Raw genomic sequence first — 16,765 nt, forward strand, 5'->3', positions numbered from 1 at the left:
TCAATAGTAAGATAGCCAAAACATTAAATCTGGAAGATAAAACCGAGGAAGACAGCTGGTCCATCGAGGCAGAAAATGTTTTTGAAAGGATGAAGAATGCCTGTGCATGTACCCCTTACTAGCTCATCCCCATTGTTCTCAGGCTTTCACAGTCCACACTAATGCTTCAGAGGGTAGGGTTAGTATTCTGAGATCAAATGGGCCAAAGGACCTTCCTCAACCAAAGAATCATAGAATTTGATCCTTTGTACTGTACCTGCTCTGGGAGCTCTCCAGCTAGTCCCATTGCTCTGCTCTTTTCCCAAACCCTTTTACAGTTTTTTTCCCCAAATATTTATCCACTTCCTTTTTAAACACTAATATGGACTCCACTTACACAAGTGTCTCTAGGAGGGCATTGCATGTCCCAACCACCCTCTGTGCAAAAATTCTCCTAACCTCGCTTCTAATTCTTTTGCTGATGATCTTAAATTCATCCCCTCGAGTTACCAACTCACCGACCAGTGGAACCCATATTGTGATTCCGATTATTGGGTGAACACTTTAACCAATGGGCTGCTAACATGAATTCTATGGGGGAAAAATTCGGTTGCTTTGCACCTCCAGTTAGCGCCCCGAGGGTCAGGGTCAGGGTGCCGTGTTTGCGGCCAGGGCAGCGCAAATTAAAGGGCAGGGACCAGGTGGCCTTTCTTTTTGGGCCGCCTGCCAGCATCTGCCCCCTCTGGCCTCCTCTGCAGGGTGCCAGCCGCGATCGGTCAGCCCAGCACTCGGCACCCCGCTCCCCGGTGGTCCAGCAGGGCCCCGCTAGGCCCCTCCCCTTTAATCAGGGGAGGGAGGCCTGCAGTACTGCAGCGCTACATGCAGATGCGCTTGGCGCTGCTGCACGTAGCGCCACAATATTCAATGGGAGCACCCCAAGAGGGAGAGGGAGCGCTTCCAGTAGTGCCCCGGCTCCTGCTTGGGGCGCTACCATTCAATTTCGAGTGTGGGGGTGCCAACTTTTTCGGGGCGCTAAAAGTAGCACCCCGGTGAAGTTAGCGCCCCAAAGGGAGCACGAGCCAATTTTCCCCCCTATATTTCTACAAACCAGATCAAAATGAGTTGCTGATACTTCACTGAAAACATTGGAAAATTTTGAATTTGTAGCAATAAGAAATTAAAGAATCATATGGTAAATTAATTAATCAACATCAGAACAAAGAGATTTCACAACTTTGTTTACAAACTGTATAAATTGAAAAGGTTTCCAGAAAATTGATTCTGAAAAATGCTGTGTATTCACATTTGAGCAATGAAACAAACAACATGCTTTGTAGAAATATAAACCAACGCCCAGGTACATGTTATACCAGTATATACCACTCGGAAACCTTTCTACCTGAGAGAAAACTAGAGCCACCCTGTTCTGGATTCAGCTTTCGCAGGCAGAATGGGCTGTCATGGGATTCCTGTGCTGTCCATGAGTTTTCATTCAACAGCTCAGTGAGTCGTCGTCTTCGGCGAAAGTTTATGCGGAACTGGTACAGCAAGTTACTGTCAAAAAAGTGGTGACGGTTGGAGACTGCAAAACAACAAACCATTTGCTCAATCAATGCCGTCGTGTTAGTTTAGGCTCTTCCATTTCCAGAATTATATTTGTATTCGACAATTGGAGATGCTGGAGCATTGGCTAGCACAGTGGGGTACTCATTTGTCTTTCACCTCCGAAACCTAGATTGCAATCCAATCCAGACCAATGAAATGCAAGTCTCATTGGTTTAGTGTCTCTAAGGATCATATCTAAACTCAGTTTGGGTTTGAGTTCCTAGTGGATACGGGCTCAGAGCACAAAACTACCCCTAATTTGGCACAAACTTGACAATTTTACTCAGAGAAGCCATACGATCACTGGTGTAGAAAACAAAAAATGTCACACTGGTGCCTTATTCTACATCTAATTGTGCTATGCCTGACCTGGAAGTGTTTAACACTGGCAAGTATATTTCCCTCTGCTTTGTACTCCTATTTAACTACTCGGCATTTAATATTTACAACAGCTTTTTCACTAGCACTAAATGGAGGGAAATATAGAAGAGGAATTTTAACCCCCCCAAAACAGGTGGGTTTGGGTTGGGTGGGATATTAAAATGATAAAAATCTCAAACCCGACCCGCCTCAAACTCACCCAGTTCCAGTTTTAACGGAAGTGGCCGGGGTGGGGGGGGGGGGGGGGGGGTTGGGGGAGGCGACTGGTAACCAAGCGTTAAATTCGGCAGGACCCAAGGAATATCCATTCTTCCTGAAGCCTGCTCTTCTGTGTTTCCTGACCGCGAAACAGCACCACCACCCCCCCACCCCCTCCCTCCACCCCGTTCCCTACCTGCCTCCAGGCTAATATCGGGGCCATAACTTCTGCATAAACTGTACATTTCTTATATAGGATCAGAAAAGCTAGTGATGTCTTCAAAAGGTTTACTTTCAAGGATTTTAATATTTGTTCTAATTGAACTTCAGCCTTTAAGCCTCTTTGTACCAGAATTCTGGAAAGTTGACAGCACCACGTCATATTAATTTATCGAACTAGTTTGTCAAATACTTAAATAGCCTTGGCCCTCAGCCTGCAAATTATATATGTTCAAACTTGTCATGGAGTGCAATTGCATGTTATGGAGAACTGAACCCAAAACAAAATTCTAGCTCAAACAGAAACACATTAATGTTGCCAGTTTTTAAAAAGGATGGAGAAGTGGAGAGCCCCAGGGGTTCAGGGTGGGTGCTCCAGAGTGGAGCCAAGGTGGCTGAAAACTGTGCCACTCATGGTGGGGTGAAGAAGGGGAGGGAACACATGAAAGGTCAAAGTTAAATGACCAAATGATGGTGGTGGCAGGCGGGGGATAGAAGGCTGGAGGAGGCTGTAGAGATAGGGTAGAGTAAAAGCAAGTTTTGAAGATGCAATGTTTAAACTTAACACATTGGAGGACAGGGATAGGTCTGTGAGGATGGGGAATGATGGAAGTGTAGGACTTAGTGTGGAACAGGATATGGGTGGCTGCATTTATAAATATAAATTATATCAGTAAAGGACCTATAAAAAAGATAGATCTAATGAATAAGCAGTCATTGCCAGACTTTCCTCACCGTGTTGAATGATTCCATGTTCGAGCTCTCTGTGGCACAGCTCCACCGCATCCTTCCTCGATGAGGCCTCCCCCTCTTTTATTAGCCAGTCAATCATTTCACAGCCAAAAACAGCACGCTGGTACTTCACTCCATTTTCTTCTTGTAATTTCATGATTGTGTTCTCAGAACTTATAAGCCTGTCAATTGTAGAATTGTACAGATGTATAAATCCCAAAATGAACATGGTTTGGGAAGCTAGGACAGTCTAAACCACTCTCCTAATGGGCATCAAAAACACCTTGTTCTAACTTGATAGAAGGCATGATTCAAACAAGTACAATAGGCGGGCACGACTTGGACATGTATCTTTGCTCTTCTGGCTGGGATTCAAACAACACTTTGAGGCACCAAGCCCAAAACAAGTTGAGCAGCCTTCTACAATCTGGAAAGTGTGTGCCCATAAAAAAAACATACATCAGTTTGAGCCAGTTCCCGTCTATCTGTATTACATAAAAGTTGAAGGAACACCATTAATTACCCTTTACACAATCATAAACATCTCCAAATAAAGAAACAAATGGATATAGCACCAGTATTTACTGTGATTTTCCAAGCCTGCAAAGTGCTGCCTTCATCACTTGATAGTTAGAATCATAGAATGATACAGCACAGTAGGAGGCCATTCGGCCCATCGTACCCGTGGCAGATCTTTGTTAGAGCTATCCAAATAATCCCTGCTTTTTCCCCATGGTTCTGTAATTCTTTTCCCTTCAAGTATTTATCAGGTGGACATAAAAGATCCCATGGCACTATTTCAAAGAAGAGCAGGGGAAATATCCCCGGTGTCCTGGTCAATATTTATCCCTCAATTAACAGAACAAAAACAGATTATCTGGTCATCACACTGCTGTTTGTGGGACCTTGCTATGCGCTGCCGCGTTTCCTACATTACAACAGTGACTATATTCCAGAAGTACTTCATTGCGTGTAAAGCACTTTGAGACATCTGGTGATCATGAAAGGCACTATATAAATGCTTCTTTCTTTCTTATATTCAGCTTGGTTCTCTGCTATATTATTAACCTTGCAATTGTCATAAGCCTCCAATTTCTGTCTCATTTTAACCTCTATATCTTTAGTCATCCAGGGAGCTGTAGCTTTGGATGCCCTTCCTTTCCCTTAATTAAGAAAAAAAAACTTGCATTTATACAGAATCTTTCACCACCTCAGGATGTCCCAAAGCGCTTTACAGCCAATGAAATAACTTTGAAATGTAGTCACTGTTGTAATGTAGTGAAATACAGCAGCCAATTTGTGCACAGCAAGGTCCCACAAAATAGTAATGAGATAATGACCAGATAATGGCCTTGAAATTAGGATCGGGAGCTTGCCGCGCGTGCAAGCCCCCGATGTGCACTCACCCGGCGCGCCGACATCTGAAGCCCGGGCCTGCTTGCATTTCCTGTCACAGGCCCGGTTCAGATGTCGGCACGATGTGCTTACCTGATCCAGCGGCGTAGTTAGTGCAATGTGCCGGCTGGGATCAGGTGAGCACTGTGCAGCCAATCAGGGGAGGGGAAACTCATTCATGAGTTTGAGAGTAAGAACTGTCAAACTCATGAAAAGTATGGGCTGCCAAAACACTACTTAAACTTTAAATAAAATTTTAAAAAATATCCCACTGATTATATTAACTATAAATAAGTTTTTAAAAATGTTTTAAACAATTAATCAATTTTTTGAAAAAATAAAAATTTTTAAAAATAGGGTCTAAAACTAAACTTACCTTACTGTAAATTCTTTAAAAATAATAAACCTGTGGAAAAAAAAATTCTAAATTGTACTAAAAGCCCACTTACCTGTAAAACTAAGTACTTACGTCTGGTTTTTCCACGCGTAAAAACCGGAGGCCTTTACACTCGGGCAACTCTGGAAAAAAAAAGGAATTTCACTGCGCACGCGCTGCCTGTGCAGTCACATGCATTCTGCCTCTTAACCCCTTGGGTCAGAGGACAGGAAATGCCGGTTTTCAGCGCATGCGCGGTGCATGCTGAAAACCGGCAATTCCTCCGGGCACACACGTGAGTACCCCGTCCGTACTCACGCGTTGTGACAGGAATTACTGGGCCATTCTGTTTTAGCAATATTGGTTGAGGGATAAATATTGGACACCAGGAGAACTCCCCTGTTCTTCTTTGAATAGTGCTGCGGGATATTTTAAGTGCACGAGAGGGCAGACAAGGCCTCGGTTTAATGTCTCATACAAAAGACAGAGTGCTACTTCTGAGCCAAGGCTGATACCCAGCGAGGCAACTACTTTTCTTTCAGTTCTGATGAAGGTTCTGAGGAAATGTTAATCTGTCTTTTCTTTGTGCAGGTGCTAATGGACCTACTGTGCATTTCCAGTACTTTCAGTTTTAATTTCAGATCTCAAGCATTTGAAATTTTTCTTTTTATTTATTATTAAATATATTGTTTAAAATACCTTTTTATGCATAGAGCATATACACGTGAGGGTGTTTAGAGTTAAAGGAAAGTTTGTTATAACATTTTTATTTAATAAACATCAAGAGGTGAGAGCAAAAAGTTACTTTGTAATGTTTTCAGGTAAAGTTGATATTTTTTCATGAATTGTGATACCTGAATTTAAAAATTGAACATTCTTCCACTCTAGTGTTCAAATTAGAACGCATAAAAAGATATTAGACTGGACTGGTCCGTCTGGGATCAGTTTGTCTCTTCTAGTTAGAATTGGGATTCAGCCTCTACTGTGCAAAATAATTATTAGAATTGTAAACCTCATTGACTTGAGACTAAAGGATGTCAGAATGAGATAGACAGACAGATCACAGCTTGCAGAGAGAGAGATCCAATGACTTTATAAGCAACTCACTTTTCATATAAACTTTGACCTCTCATGAACACCTTCACTTCCTTATTTAATGGGAATGTTCCATCATCTTTTCGGAATCTGTACAGAAGTTTTGCATCCTTGAACTCTGAATGTCCATCACAAACTAAAATTTAAAAAAAATTCTATTGATTAATTTCATTTTATAACAGTGTAATTCCAATGCAATTAATAATCTTCCAATGAGGCAAAATTTATTATAATAATGCATTGACTAGAAAGAAAGTCTTACATTTATATAGCACCTTTCACGACCTCAGAACGTCCCAAAGCGCTTTACAGTCAATGAAGTACTTTTTTTTTTTTTTTTTTAAGTGTAGTCACTGTTATAATGTAGGGGAAAAATGGAAAATGGGGCTCTCAAGCAGATGAAACTTTAATATGATATCAAACATCCAAGAACTTCTTAATTTCCATGTGGAATGAATCTCCAGCAGTTTAAAAAAAAAGTAAATTTCACTTGAGATCAAAGAAAGTGTCTGCAGAAGTAATCTTGCAATAGTGAGAATGTGAAACGCGCTACCACAGGGAGTAGTTGAGGTGAATAGTATAGATGCATTTAAGGGGAAGCTAGATAAGCATATGAGAGAGAAGGGAAGAGGGTTATGCTGGCAGAGTTAGATGAGGAAGGATGGGAAGAGGCTCGATTGGACAGAAACTCTGGCATGGACTGGTTGGGCCAAATGGCCTGTTTCTGTGCTGTATATCCTATGAAAGTAAAAATATCTGCATGGAGGCACAGGTGTTATTCATTGTGGAAGAGGATCTGGTTTTGTATCATTCAAACATCACCCACTTTATAAGAAAACTGGCTTATTCTGAAATAAATAGGCCCTTTAAACCAATTCCCAAAATAGAAAGAGGCTCTTTTAAACTGCATTTGCAAACAACACATTTGCATATTGCTCTTTCAACCACATTGATCCCATTTGGCAGTTTCCTAACTTTAGTTTTATTCAAACATTTGATCTGCATTGTTTCTTTGAAATTTTTCTAAATATAATTATTACAAAGCGATGGAGGAAATAATGAGCACCGTCATGTTGGATAACCCTAAAGTGGCCTCCAGGAATTTCTGTAAGTTCTTGGAATGTAGAAGGTAGAGGAAGGTTTCCAGTAATGGTTTAGTGAATAAATGCAGCACTCCGAGGGATACAGAAATTTACAGACCAAGAAGGTCCCAGGTTCAATCCCTGGTCTGTGAGGATTTAGCTGGTCTCAAGAGTGACAGGAAGGCTGCTACAATTGGTCTAAACTGGGGAGAGGAAAGAAAAGGTCAAACAGTACTTGCTCTCCTGATCATTATTCAGGGATTATTGCTGGAAACGTATGCGCATGTGGACAGGGTCAAATTCAGCTGTGGTGTCCCCATAGTCACTATCTTGGCTAAGAAGCACCACATGAATAAGGTTGTGGAGGGGGTGCTGCAGCTAGTGGAATTGTCCTGTACCCGAGTCAGCTTCTTCATGAGAGAGAACATTATAGGAAAACTCTTGTCGTTAAAGGCTACATCTTTGTAAGTCCTTAAGAGAAAAAGATTGAATAAAGTGTGGAGTCGAATAAAGATCTTAAAATAACCATGTACTTAAGACAGGACACTCTGCATTGAACCTTGGCCATTGAGCCACCCCAGCTAAGATGTATTTTTCTAATTCAGAAACCATCATTATCCTTCTGGGTTTAATGATGTTACATTGCAGCACAGGTTATTCGGCAAATGGCCTCACCCTTTTACATTTGGATAATTGAATACACACAAGATTAATGTTTAACTGGAGAATAAGTACTGCTGCTGTACATGTAGGCATAAGATAAGATAAAATAAAATACAATGGTTACTTTTTTTCTACCATCATATTAGCATGCAATATTCTCATTTCACAAGATGAAAAGATTAACAAAGAAATCATGAACTGTATTATTAGTGTTATATACTGTATAGATGATGTATGGAAGGTATAAGCCAGTGCACATTTTAAACCAATGTTTACTGAGGTCTCCTGTCACATTTTCCATTTCATTATCACTATAATTTGTAACAGTAACTTTGCTGCTTAGTGCAATAACTAAAAAAAAACCTTTCCTCTTTACTGAAAGCTTATCACAATTAAAAGCTTACACCTTGCAGTAAAGAAAGACTGCACAGTGAAATCTAGGGGAGTGTTGGGCTGAGGTTAAAAATGCCTCTAAATAACAACTTACAGTAAGTATTAATATTCCCTTAAGATAACCTACAAAGTAAATTTCACAATTTAGCTCTCCCAGTGCAAAGCTTCACACAAATGGAACTTGCAATGAGGAATTTGGCTGCAGAGGTTAGAACAGCCAATTCGCAGCTCGCATCATTTTTCATCCATTAATTTTAAAAGACAGAACATCATGCAGGACTTGAATCAGGCACAATGGCCTCCACTTTTAAATTCTCAACGTGTACTCCTGTTGTGCAAAGCTATGTTGGTGGCACCAAATTGTAAAATCTACCCCTTTATTCTTACATTTCTTGAGTATTGCAGAGGAACCTCCAGTACAGACATGCCCCATAAACCTTTGTGTAAGGCAACATTCAATTGCAACCTTATTAACTAACATGCTGTAAAAAGTAAGTACTCCTGCTAGTGCAGAATATTGAAATCGTGTTCAATAATTATATGTGGTGCTTTAAACTATTAAAGTTTTCTACAAGATATATGTCAATATTCAGACATTTTATGTACAGTACTGTTTAGTCCAGCACCAAAAGTCACTATTGCAATCTTCATACAAGCAAATATCACACACACACACTGAACAGAGAGCAATTGAGCACAAGAGAATTTAATTTCAAACTGAACTTTGCCGAAGAAAACCAAGCTGTTAGCTGTAAATCTGGGAAAGTACCAACTGCGTGCTGCAATCTGTCGATGCAGTATTGGTAATTTTTGTCAAAATAATCTCCATAGAAACATAGAAAATAGGAGTAGGAGCAGGAGTAGGCCATTCGGCCCTTCGAGCCTGCTCCGCCATTCAATGAGATCATGGCTGATCATCCAAATTCAGTACCCTGTCCCTGCTTTCTCCCCATATCCCTTCATCCCTTTAGCCTTAAGAAATATATCCAACTCCTTCTTGAATATATTTAATGAATTGGCCTCTACTGCCTTCTGTGGTAGAGAATTCCACAGGTTCACCACTCTCTGGGTGAAGAAATTCCTCCTCATCTCTGTCCTAAATGGCTTACCCCTTATCCTTAGACTGTGACCCCTGGTTTTGGACTCCCCGACCATTGGGAACATCCTTCCTGCATCTAGTCTGTCTAGTCCTGTTAGAATTTTATAAGTTTCAATGAGATCCCCTCTCATTCTTCTAAACTCCAGCGAGTATAAGCCCAATCGACCCAATCTCTCCTCATACGTCATTCCTGCCATCCCAGGTATCAGCCTGGTGAATCTTCGCTGCACTTCCCCCATGACAAGAACATCCTTCCTCAGATAAGGCGACCAAAACTGCACACAATACGCAAGATGTGGTCTCACCAAGGCCCTGTACAGCTGCAGCAAGACATCCTTGTTCCTGTACTCAAACCCTCTCGCTACGAAGGCCAACATACCATTTGCCTTCTTAACCGCCTGCTGCACCTGCATGCTTACCTTCAGCGACTGGTGCACAAGGACACCCAGGTCTCATTGCACTTCCCCTTCTCCCAATCTATTGCCATTCAGATAATAATCTGCCTTCCTGTTTTTGACACCAAAGTGGATAACCTCGCATTTATCCACATTATATTGCATCTGCCATGCTTCTGCCCAATGACCCAACCTGCCAAATCATACTGGAGTTTCTCGGCATCCTCCTCACAGCACACACGCTCACCCAGCTTTGTGTCATCTGCAAACTTGGAGATATTACATCTAGTTCCCTCGTCTAGATCATTAATATATATTGTGAATAGCTGGGGTCCAAGGACCGATCCCTGCGGTACCCCACTAGTCACTGCCTGCCACTCGGAAAAACACCCGTTTATTCCAACTCTTTGCTTTCGGTCTGCCAACCAGTTCTCTATCCAAGTCAATACCTTGCCTCCAATCCCATGTGCCTTAACTTTACACGCTAATCTCTTATGCGGGACATTATCGAAAGCCTTTTGAAAGTCCAAATACACCACATCCACTGGTTCTCCCTTATCTATTTTACCAGTTACATCCTCAAAAAATTCCAGTAGATTGGTCAAGCACGATTTACCTTTTGTAAATCCATGTTGACTTTGTCCGATTCATCACTGTTTTCCAAGCGCTCTGCTATTACATCTTTTATCATTTTCCCCACTACCGATGTCAGGCTTACCGGTCTGTAATTCCCCGTTTTCTCTCTACCACCTTTTTTGAATAGTGGGGTAACATTAGCTAGCCTCTAATCCATGGGTACTGTTCCAGAGTCTATCGAATGTTGGAAGATGACCAGCAATGCATCTACTATTTCTAGGGCCACTTCCTTAAGTACCCTAGAATGTAGATTATCAGGCCCTGGGGATTTATCGGCCTTCAATCCTGTCAATTTCCCCAACACCATTTCCCTACAAATACTGATTTCTTTCAGTTCCTCCCTTTCATCAGACCCTATGTTCCCCGACATCTCTGGGAGGTTATTTGTGTCCTCCTTTGTGAAGACAGAACCAAAGTATGTATTTAATTGGTCTGCCATTTCTTTGTTCCCCATTATAAATTCCCGTGATTCTGACTGCAAGGGACCTACGCTTGACTTCACCAATCTTTTTCTCTTCACATATCTATAAAAGCTTTTACAGTCAGTTTTTATGTTCCCTGCAAGCTTACTCTCATATTCTACTTTCCCTTTCTTAATTAATCCCTTTGTCCTCCTTTGCTGAATCCTAAACTGCTCCCAATCCTCAGGTTTACTGCTTTTTCTGGCCAATTTATATGTCCTCTCCTTGGATCTTATGCTATCCCTAATTTCCCTTGTTAGCCACGGTTGAGTCACCTTTTTTGTTTTATTTTTATGCCAAGCTGGGATGAACAAATTCTGTAGTTCATCCATGCGGTCTTTGAATGTTTGCCATTGCCTATCCACCGTCAACCCTTTGAGTGACATTCCCCAATCAATCCTACCCAACTCGCGCCTCATACCATCGTAGTTTCCTTTATTTAAATTCAGGACCCTAGTCTCTGAGTCAACTACTTCACTCTCCATCTTAATGAAGAATTCCATCACATTATGATCGCTCCAACCCAAGGGGCCTCGTACAACAAGATTGCTAATTAATCCTTTCTCATTACATAATACCCAGTCTAAGATGGCCTGATCTCTAGTTGGTTCCTCGACATATTGGTCCAGGAAACCATCCCGTATACACTCCAGGAGTTCCTCCTCCACAGTATTGTTACTAATTTGGTTAGCCTAATCTATATGTAGATTAAAGTCACCCATGATAACTGCTGTGCCCTTATTGCACGCTTCTCTAATTTCCCGTTTAATGCCATCCCCAACCTTCGCATTACTGTTTGGAGGTCTATGTACCACTCCCACTAACGTTTTCTGCCCCTTGGTATTTCTCAGTTCTACCCATACAGATTCCACATCATCAGAGCTAATATCCTTCCTTACAATTGTGTTAATCCCCTCTTTAACCAGCAATGCTACCCCACCTCCTTTTCCTTTTTGCCTATCTTTCCTGAATATTGAATACCCCTGGATGTTGTGTTCCCAGCCTTGGCCACCCTCATACAGTCATAGAGTTATACAGCACGGATAGAGGCCCTTCGTGTCCGTGCCGGCCATCAAGCCCTGTCTAATCTAATCCCATATTCCAGCATTTGGTCCGTAGCCTTGTATGTTATGGCATTTCAAGTGCTCATCCAAATGCTTCTTCAATGTTGTGAGGGTTCCTGCCTCCACAACCCTTTCAGGCAGTGAGTTCCAGACTCCAACCACCCTCTGGGTGAAAAAGTTCTTTCTCAAATCCCCTCTAAACCTCCCGCCCTTTACCTTGAATCTATGCCCCCTAGTTATTGACCCTTCTACTAAGGGAAAAAGCTCCTCAGTATCCATCCTATCTATGCCCCTCATAATTTTGTACACCTCAATCATGTCCCCCCTCAGCCTCCTCTGCTCCAAGGAAAACAAACCCAATCTGCCCAGTCTTTCTTCATAGCTGAAGCGCTCCAGCCCTGGTAACATCCTGGTGAATCTCCTCTGCACCCTCTCCAAAGCGATCACATCCTTCCTGTAGTGTGGCGACCAGAACTGCACACAGTATTCCAGCTGTGGCCTAACCAGTGTTTTATACAGCTCCATCATAACCTCCTTGCTCTTATATTCTATGCCTCGGCTAATGAAGGCAAGTATCCCATATGCCTTTTTTACCACCTTATCCACCTGTTCCGCCGCCTTCAGGGATCTGTGTACTTGCACCCCCAGATCCCTCTGCACCTCCGTCTTGCCTAGGGTCTTACCATTCATTGTGTATTCCCTTGCCTTGTTAGTCCCCCCAAAGTGCATCACCTCGCACTTTTCCGGGTTAAATTCCATTTGCCACTGTTCTGCCCATCTGACCAACCCATCTATATCGTCCTGCAGACTGAGGCTACCCTCCTCGCTATTTACCACCCTACCGATTTTTGTATCATCCGCGAACTTACTGATCATACCTTTTACATTCATATCCAAGTCATTAATGTAGACCACAAACAGCAAGGGACCCAGCACCGATCCCTGTGGCACCCCACTGGCCACAGGCTTCCAGTCACAAAAACAACCTTCGACCATCACCTTCTGCCTTCTGCCACTAAGCCAGTTTTGTATCCAATGTGCCAAGGCACCCTGGATTCCATGGGCTCTTACCTTCTTGACCAGTCTCCTGTGCGGGACTTTATCGAAGGCCTTACTGAAATCCATGTATAGCACATCCACTGCGTTACCCTCATCCACACACCTAGTCACCCCCTCAAAAAATTCAATCAAATTAGTCAGACATGATCTTCCCTTGACAAAGCCATGTTGACTATCCCTGATTAATCCTTGTCTCTCCAAGTGGAGACTAATTTTGTCCCTCAGAATTTTTTCCAATAATTTTCCTACCACTGATGTTAGGCTCACTGGCCTGTAGTTCCCCGGTTTTTCCCTACTTCCCTTCTTGAATAATGGTACTACATTAGCGGTTCTCCAGTCCTCTGGCACATCCCCTGTGGCCAGAGAGGTCCTGAATATATGTGTTAGAGCCCCCGCAATCTCTTCCTTTGCCTCACACAGCAGCCTGGTTTACATTTCATCCGGGCCTGGGGATTTATCCATTTTTAGGCCTGCTAAAACCACCAATACCTCCTCCCTCTCGATGTTAATATGTTCGAGCATATCACAGTCCCCCTGCCCTATTTCTATGTCTACATCGTCCTCCTCCATAGTGAAAACAGATGCAAAAAATTCATTTAGAACCCCTCCTACATCTTCCGGCTCCACACACAGATTGCCACTTTTGTCCCTAATGGGCCCTATTTTTTCCCTAGTTATCCTCTTACCCTTAATATACTTATAAAACATCTTCGGATTTTCCTTTATTTTGCTCGCCAGTGTTATTTCATGGCCCCTCCTTGATCTCCTAATTTCTTTTTTAAGTATCCCCCTGCACTTTTTGTACTCCTCTAGGGCTTCCTCCGTCTTTAGCCTTTTGTATCTGCCAAAAGCCCTCCTTTTTTTCCTAATCCATTCTCGTATATCCCGACATCCAAGGTTCCCTGTGGCTTTTGGAACCACCCTTGACCTTTACGGGAACATCTTGCCATTGCATGATCTCAATCTCCCTTCTGAAAGCCTCCCATTGCTCCGATGCGGATTTTCCTACAAGTAGCTGATCCCAGTCCACTTTGGCCAGATCCTGCCTTATCCTATTAAAATCGGCCTTCCCCCAATTTAGAACCTTTATTTCCGGCCCATCCCTGTCCTTTTCCATGACCACCTTAAATCTCACCATATTATGGTCACTGTCACCAAAGTGCTCACCTTTGGAGGCCCTGGAGCCACTTTTCCGTAATCCCAATCATATCATATTCGTTTACCCCTATTTGCGCAGTTAATTCATCCAACTTATTACGAATGCTCCTTGCATTAAGACACAAAGCCTTCAGGCTTTTTTTTTAATGCTCTTAGACCTTTTAGAAATATTATTTACTGTGGCCATGTTTGATTTAAACTGTTGATTTCTCTGACTGCCACTTTTGTTTTTCTCCTTCCTGTCTTTTGCTTTTATCCTTGTTTCCTTTTCCTCTGTCTCCCTGCTCAGGTTCCCAACCCCCTGCCATTTTAGTTTAAACCCTCCCCCAGAGCACTAGCAAACACTAGCAAGAGTCAGCGAGATGTCAATACAGGTTCCATGGTGTTAAAGATTAAATAAGTTGTAAATGAAAGACACTGCCTTGTTATGAGCAAGTGTGGAATTGTACTACGGTTTGTGCAATGCAATGAACCATTAACTATCCAGTTCACCATACAGTGCTGTAAGCACTTCAAGATTGCATACAATTGGTAGTAGGTTACTTTATTTATTTTTTATACGGAAGTTTTTTTTTACCTTCTTCCTTTCCCTTTACAAATTTTCTCCTCTCCTGAAGACATTGAATATTATCCCTGAACAATTCAATGGGTGCCAGTCACCCTCCCATACTTTACCCAGGTTTCCATTATTTACTTATGAACCAAGATAGCATGCAGCAGTAGTCTATTTGACCACAGCGAGCATCACAGCCAAGTTCAATCTGCTCCTCAGCTGAGATCCACACAGAAACATTTCAAACATGAATCAGTATCCAGATTTGAACAGGAAATTAACCAATTTGTCCCTCCCAGGGGTGATGAGGTCAATTGTAGTGCTCCTACCACCACCCCACCCGAGGTCAGCTAACTCAGGATAGAAAGGATAGAACCTAGGGCCTTCCTGCTCTGCACAGTTCGGTTGCTCCCAGGCTTAACCAGCTGAGCTATCAGTGGAGCCCAAAAGGATTTTTTATTTTATTAAGTAAGCTTCTTTCAAGCGTTTTGGTAAATTTACATCCTTTTTAAACTTTTACTTCAAGAATTAAACATAATGGCCTGGAATTTCCGCTTTGAGCACAATCGGCGATCCAGGTGCAAATTGTGCCAATTTTGAGAAGTTTTTTTTCCCCTCAAGTTTCCACTCAAACTCATTTGCATATTGTCGACTGTAAACTCTGTCCTGAACCAGCGCAATCGGGCAGCATTTTAGAATGTAATTTTTTTTTTTTTAAATTTTGTATTAAAAAATATTCCTTGATATATTTAAGAGTGGTAACAGTTTTATCAATACAGCTGAAAATGGGTTTATCACGAAAAATAAGCATTTTTTAATTAGAGTGTCTAGTCCATCACCTGTGAGTAACCTGATTTTAAATAACTGAAAATGACTTTAAAAAACTATACAGAGCCATTTGCTAGTTATATTGGTGTACAGTAGTCAGTTTCTTAGGATATTAAAAAAAATATTCAAAAGCTTTTAAAAGGTGTTCTTGCACCTAAAAAAAAGGCTTAATTTTAAGAGCCTCCTCGAAGGCCCGCAAACGGATGCAATTAGCGTAAACTCGCAATGGTGATTAATTCGACACAAAGGCATGGCCAGTTTTGTAGGCACGGTCAGCTTCTAGCATGATTTTTTAAAAATCAGTGCAAAAGATCATGGAAACTTGATTTGCGCTGGACGTAATTTGCGCTTGCAATTCTGCGATCGTTTGCTGATTTTGGACAAATTGTGCTGAAAAAAAACAGCGGAAACTCCAATATATATAGCAACAGATAAGCTTCCAACACTTGTCCATATGATTATGCTGTGGCATTTCTCTGTTCTAGGATTTAGATGTAGTTGAGCTGGGAATGAGATGGAAAAGGTATAACTCAGGAAATTTTCATATGAAAAAGCTGAGCTGACAAAGAGAGAATTTATGAGTGTATATAACAAACATCTTCAAGAGTCACTACCAGGCTTCTAATCCTTGGGTGCAATTATCAGATAGTAAATTTATTTGAAGTGGAGAATAACTAAGTGTATTCACACAATCAGACATACAACTAAATCAAAGAATTAAGGACTGCAATAAGCTACCTGTCCTGCATCTACATTATATTATATGGTGCATGTCAAAAGGGAAATCTCACCATCTGGTCCCCTCTTAAAAATCAGTTGGTTAGTAAGAATTTTGGTTTCATGCTATCCTTGTCCATTGATCTTGTTTAAATATTGAGTTTGAAAGAACAACCGAGACCAACCATGTGAGGGAATTGAATTAACATCAGCAGAAATAATCATTGACTCATGAGAGCTTTAGCATTACCAGTATATGACAATTCAGCTCCTTTAAGCAGTCTTGAAATGACACAATGGGACACTATAATCATTGAAAGAAATTCTCTGCACTGCTTTTTAGAGGAAGTGTTAACCCTTTATTTTGTACCTTAGTATCCCAGAGGGCAATTTTTAGGTTGGTAACCTTTCCAAAACACTACCCCAGTGATTACAGATTAAACAAATCTATTGAAAAGGATGAGGCTCCTCTGATGTCTCAGCGAGTCAGTGAACTAGTTGTTATGGTTAAGGAGCCATTCGGACCAGAAAGTGTGGTCAGTACCTGGTATATGCTGTGAAGTTGGGGAGTTGGGTGGGGAAAGAGGGGTCCTAGAATTGCTGTCAGCATCCACAGGCTAGAAAAGGGTTTCTGCTCCTGATCACTATCCAGTGATCCGCGCTGGGAAATCAGGTTT

The 16,765-nt window shown here is 41.8% G+C and overlaps 1 protein-coding gene across 2 annotated transcripts in view; it reads right to left on the reverse strand.

Moving 5' to 3' along the window:
* Window positions 1–16,765, reverse strand: part of LOC147108695 (DEP domain-containing mTOR-interacting protein-like) — an 89,165-nt gene that overhangs the window by 46,851 nt on the left and 25,549 nt on the right. For both annotated transcript variants that reach the window (XM_086005413.1, XM_086005414.1), the window contains exons 3-5: window positions 5,993–6,116; window positions 3,118–3,296; window positions 1,379–1,561 (exon numbers count right to left, since the gene is read on the reverse strand). In XM_086005413.1, coding sequence (XP_085861539.1) covers window positions 1,379–1,561; window positions 3,118–3,296; window positions 5,993–6,116 — 486 coding nt within the window. The remainder of the gene's footprint in view (window positions 1–1,378; window positions 1,562–3,117; window positions 3,297–5,992; window positions 6,117–16,765) is intronic.

The sequence above is a fragment of the Somniosus microcephalus genome, chromosome 13 (assembly GCF_052327205.1).
Source record: "Somniosus microcephalus isolate GS21.2 chromosome 13, FLI_Smic_1.0, whole genome shotgun sequence".
In the NCBI taxonomy this organism is placed as follows: Eukaryota; Metazoa; Chordata; class Chondrichthyes; order Squaliformes; family Somniosidae; genus Somniosus; species Somniosus microcephalus.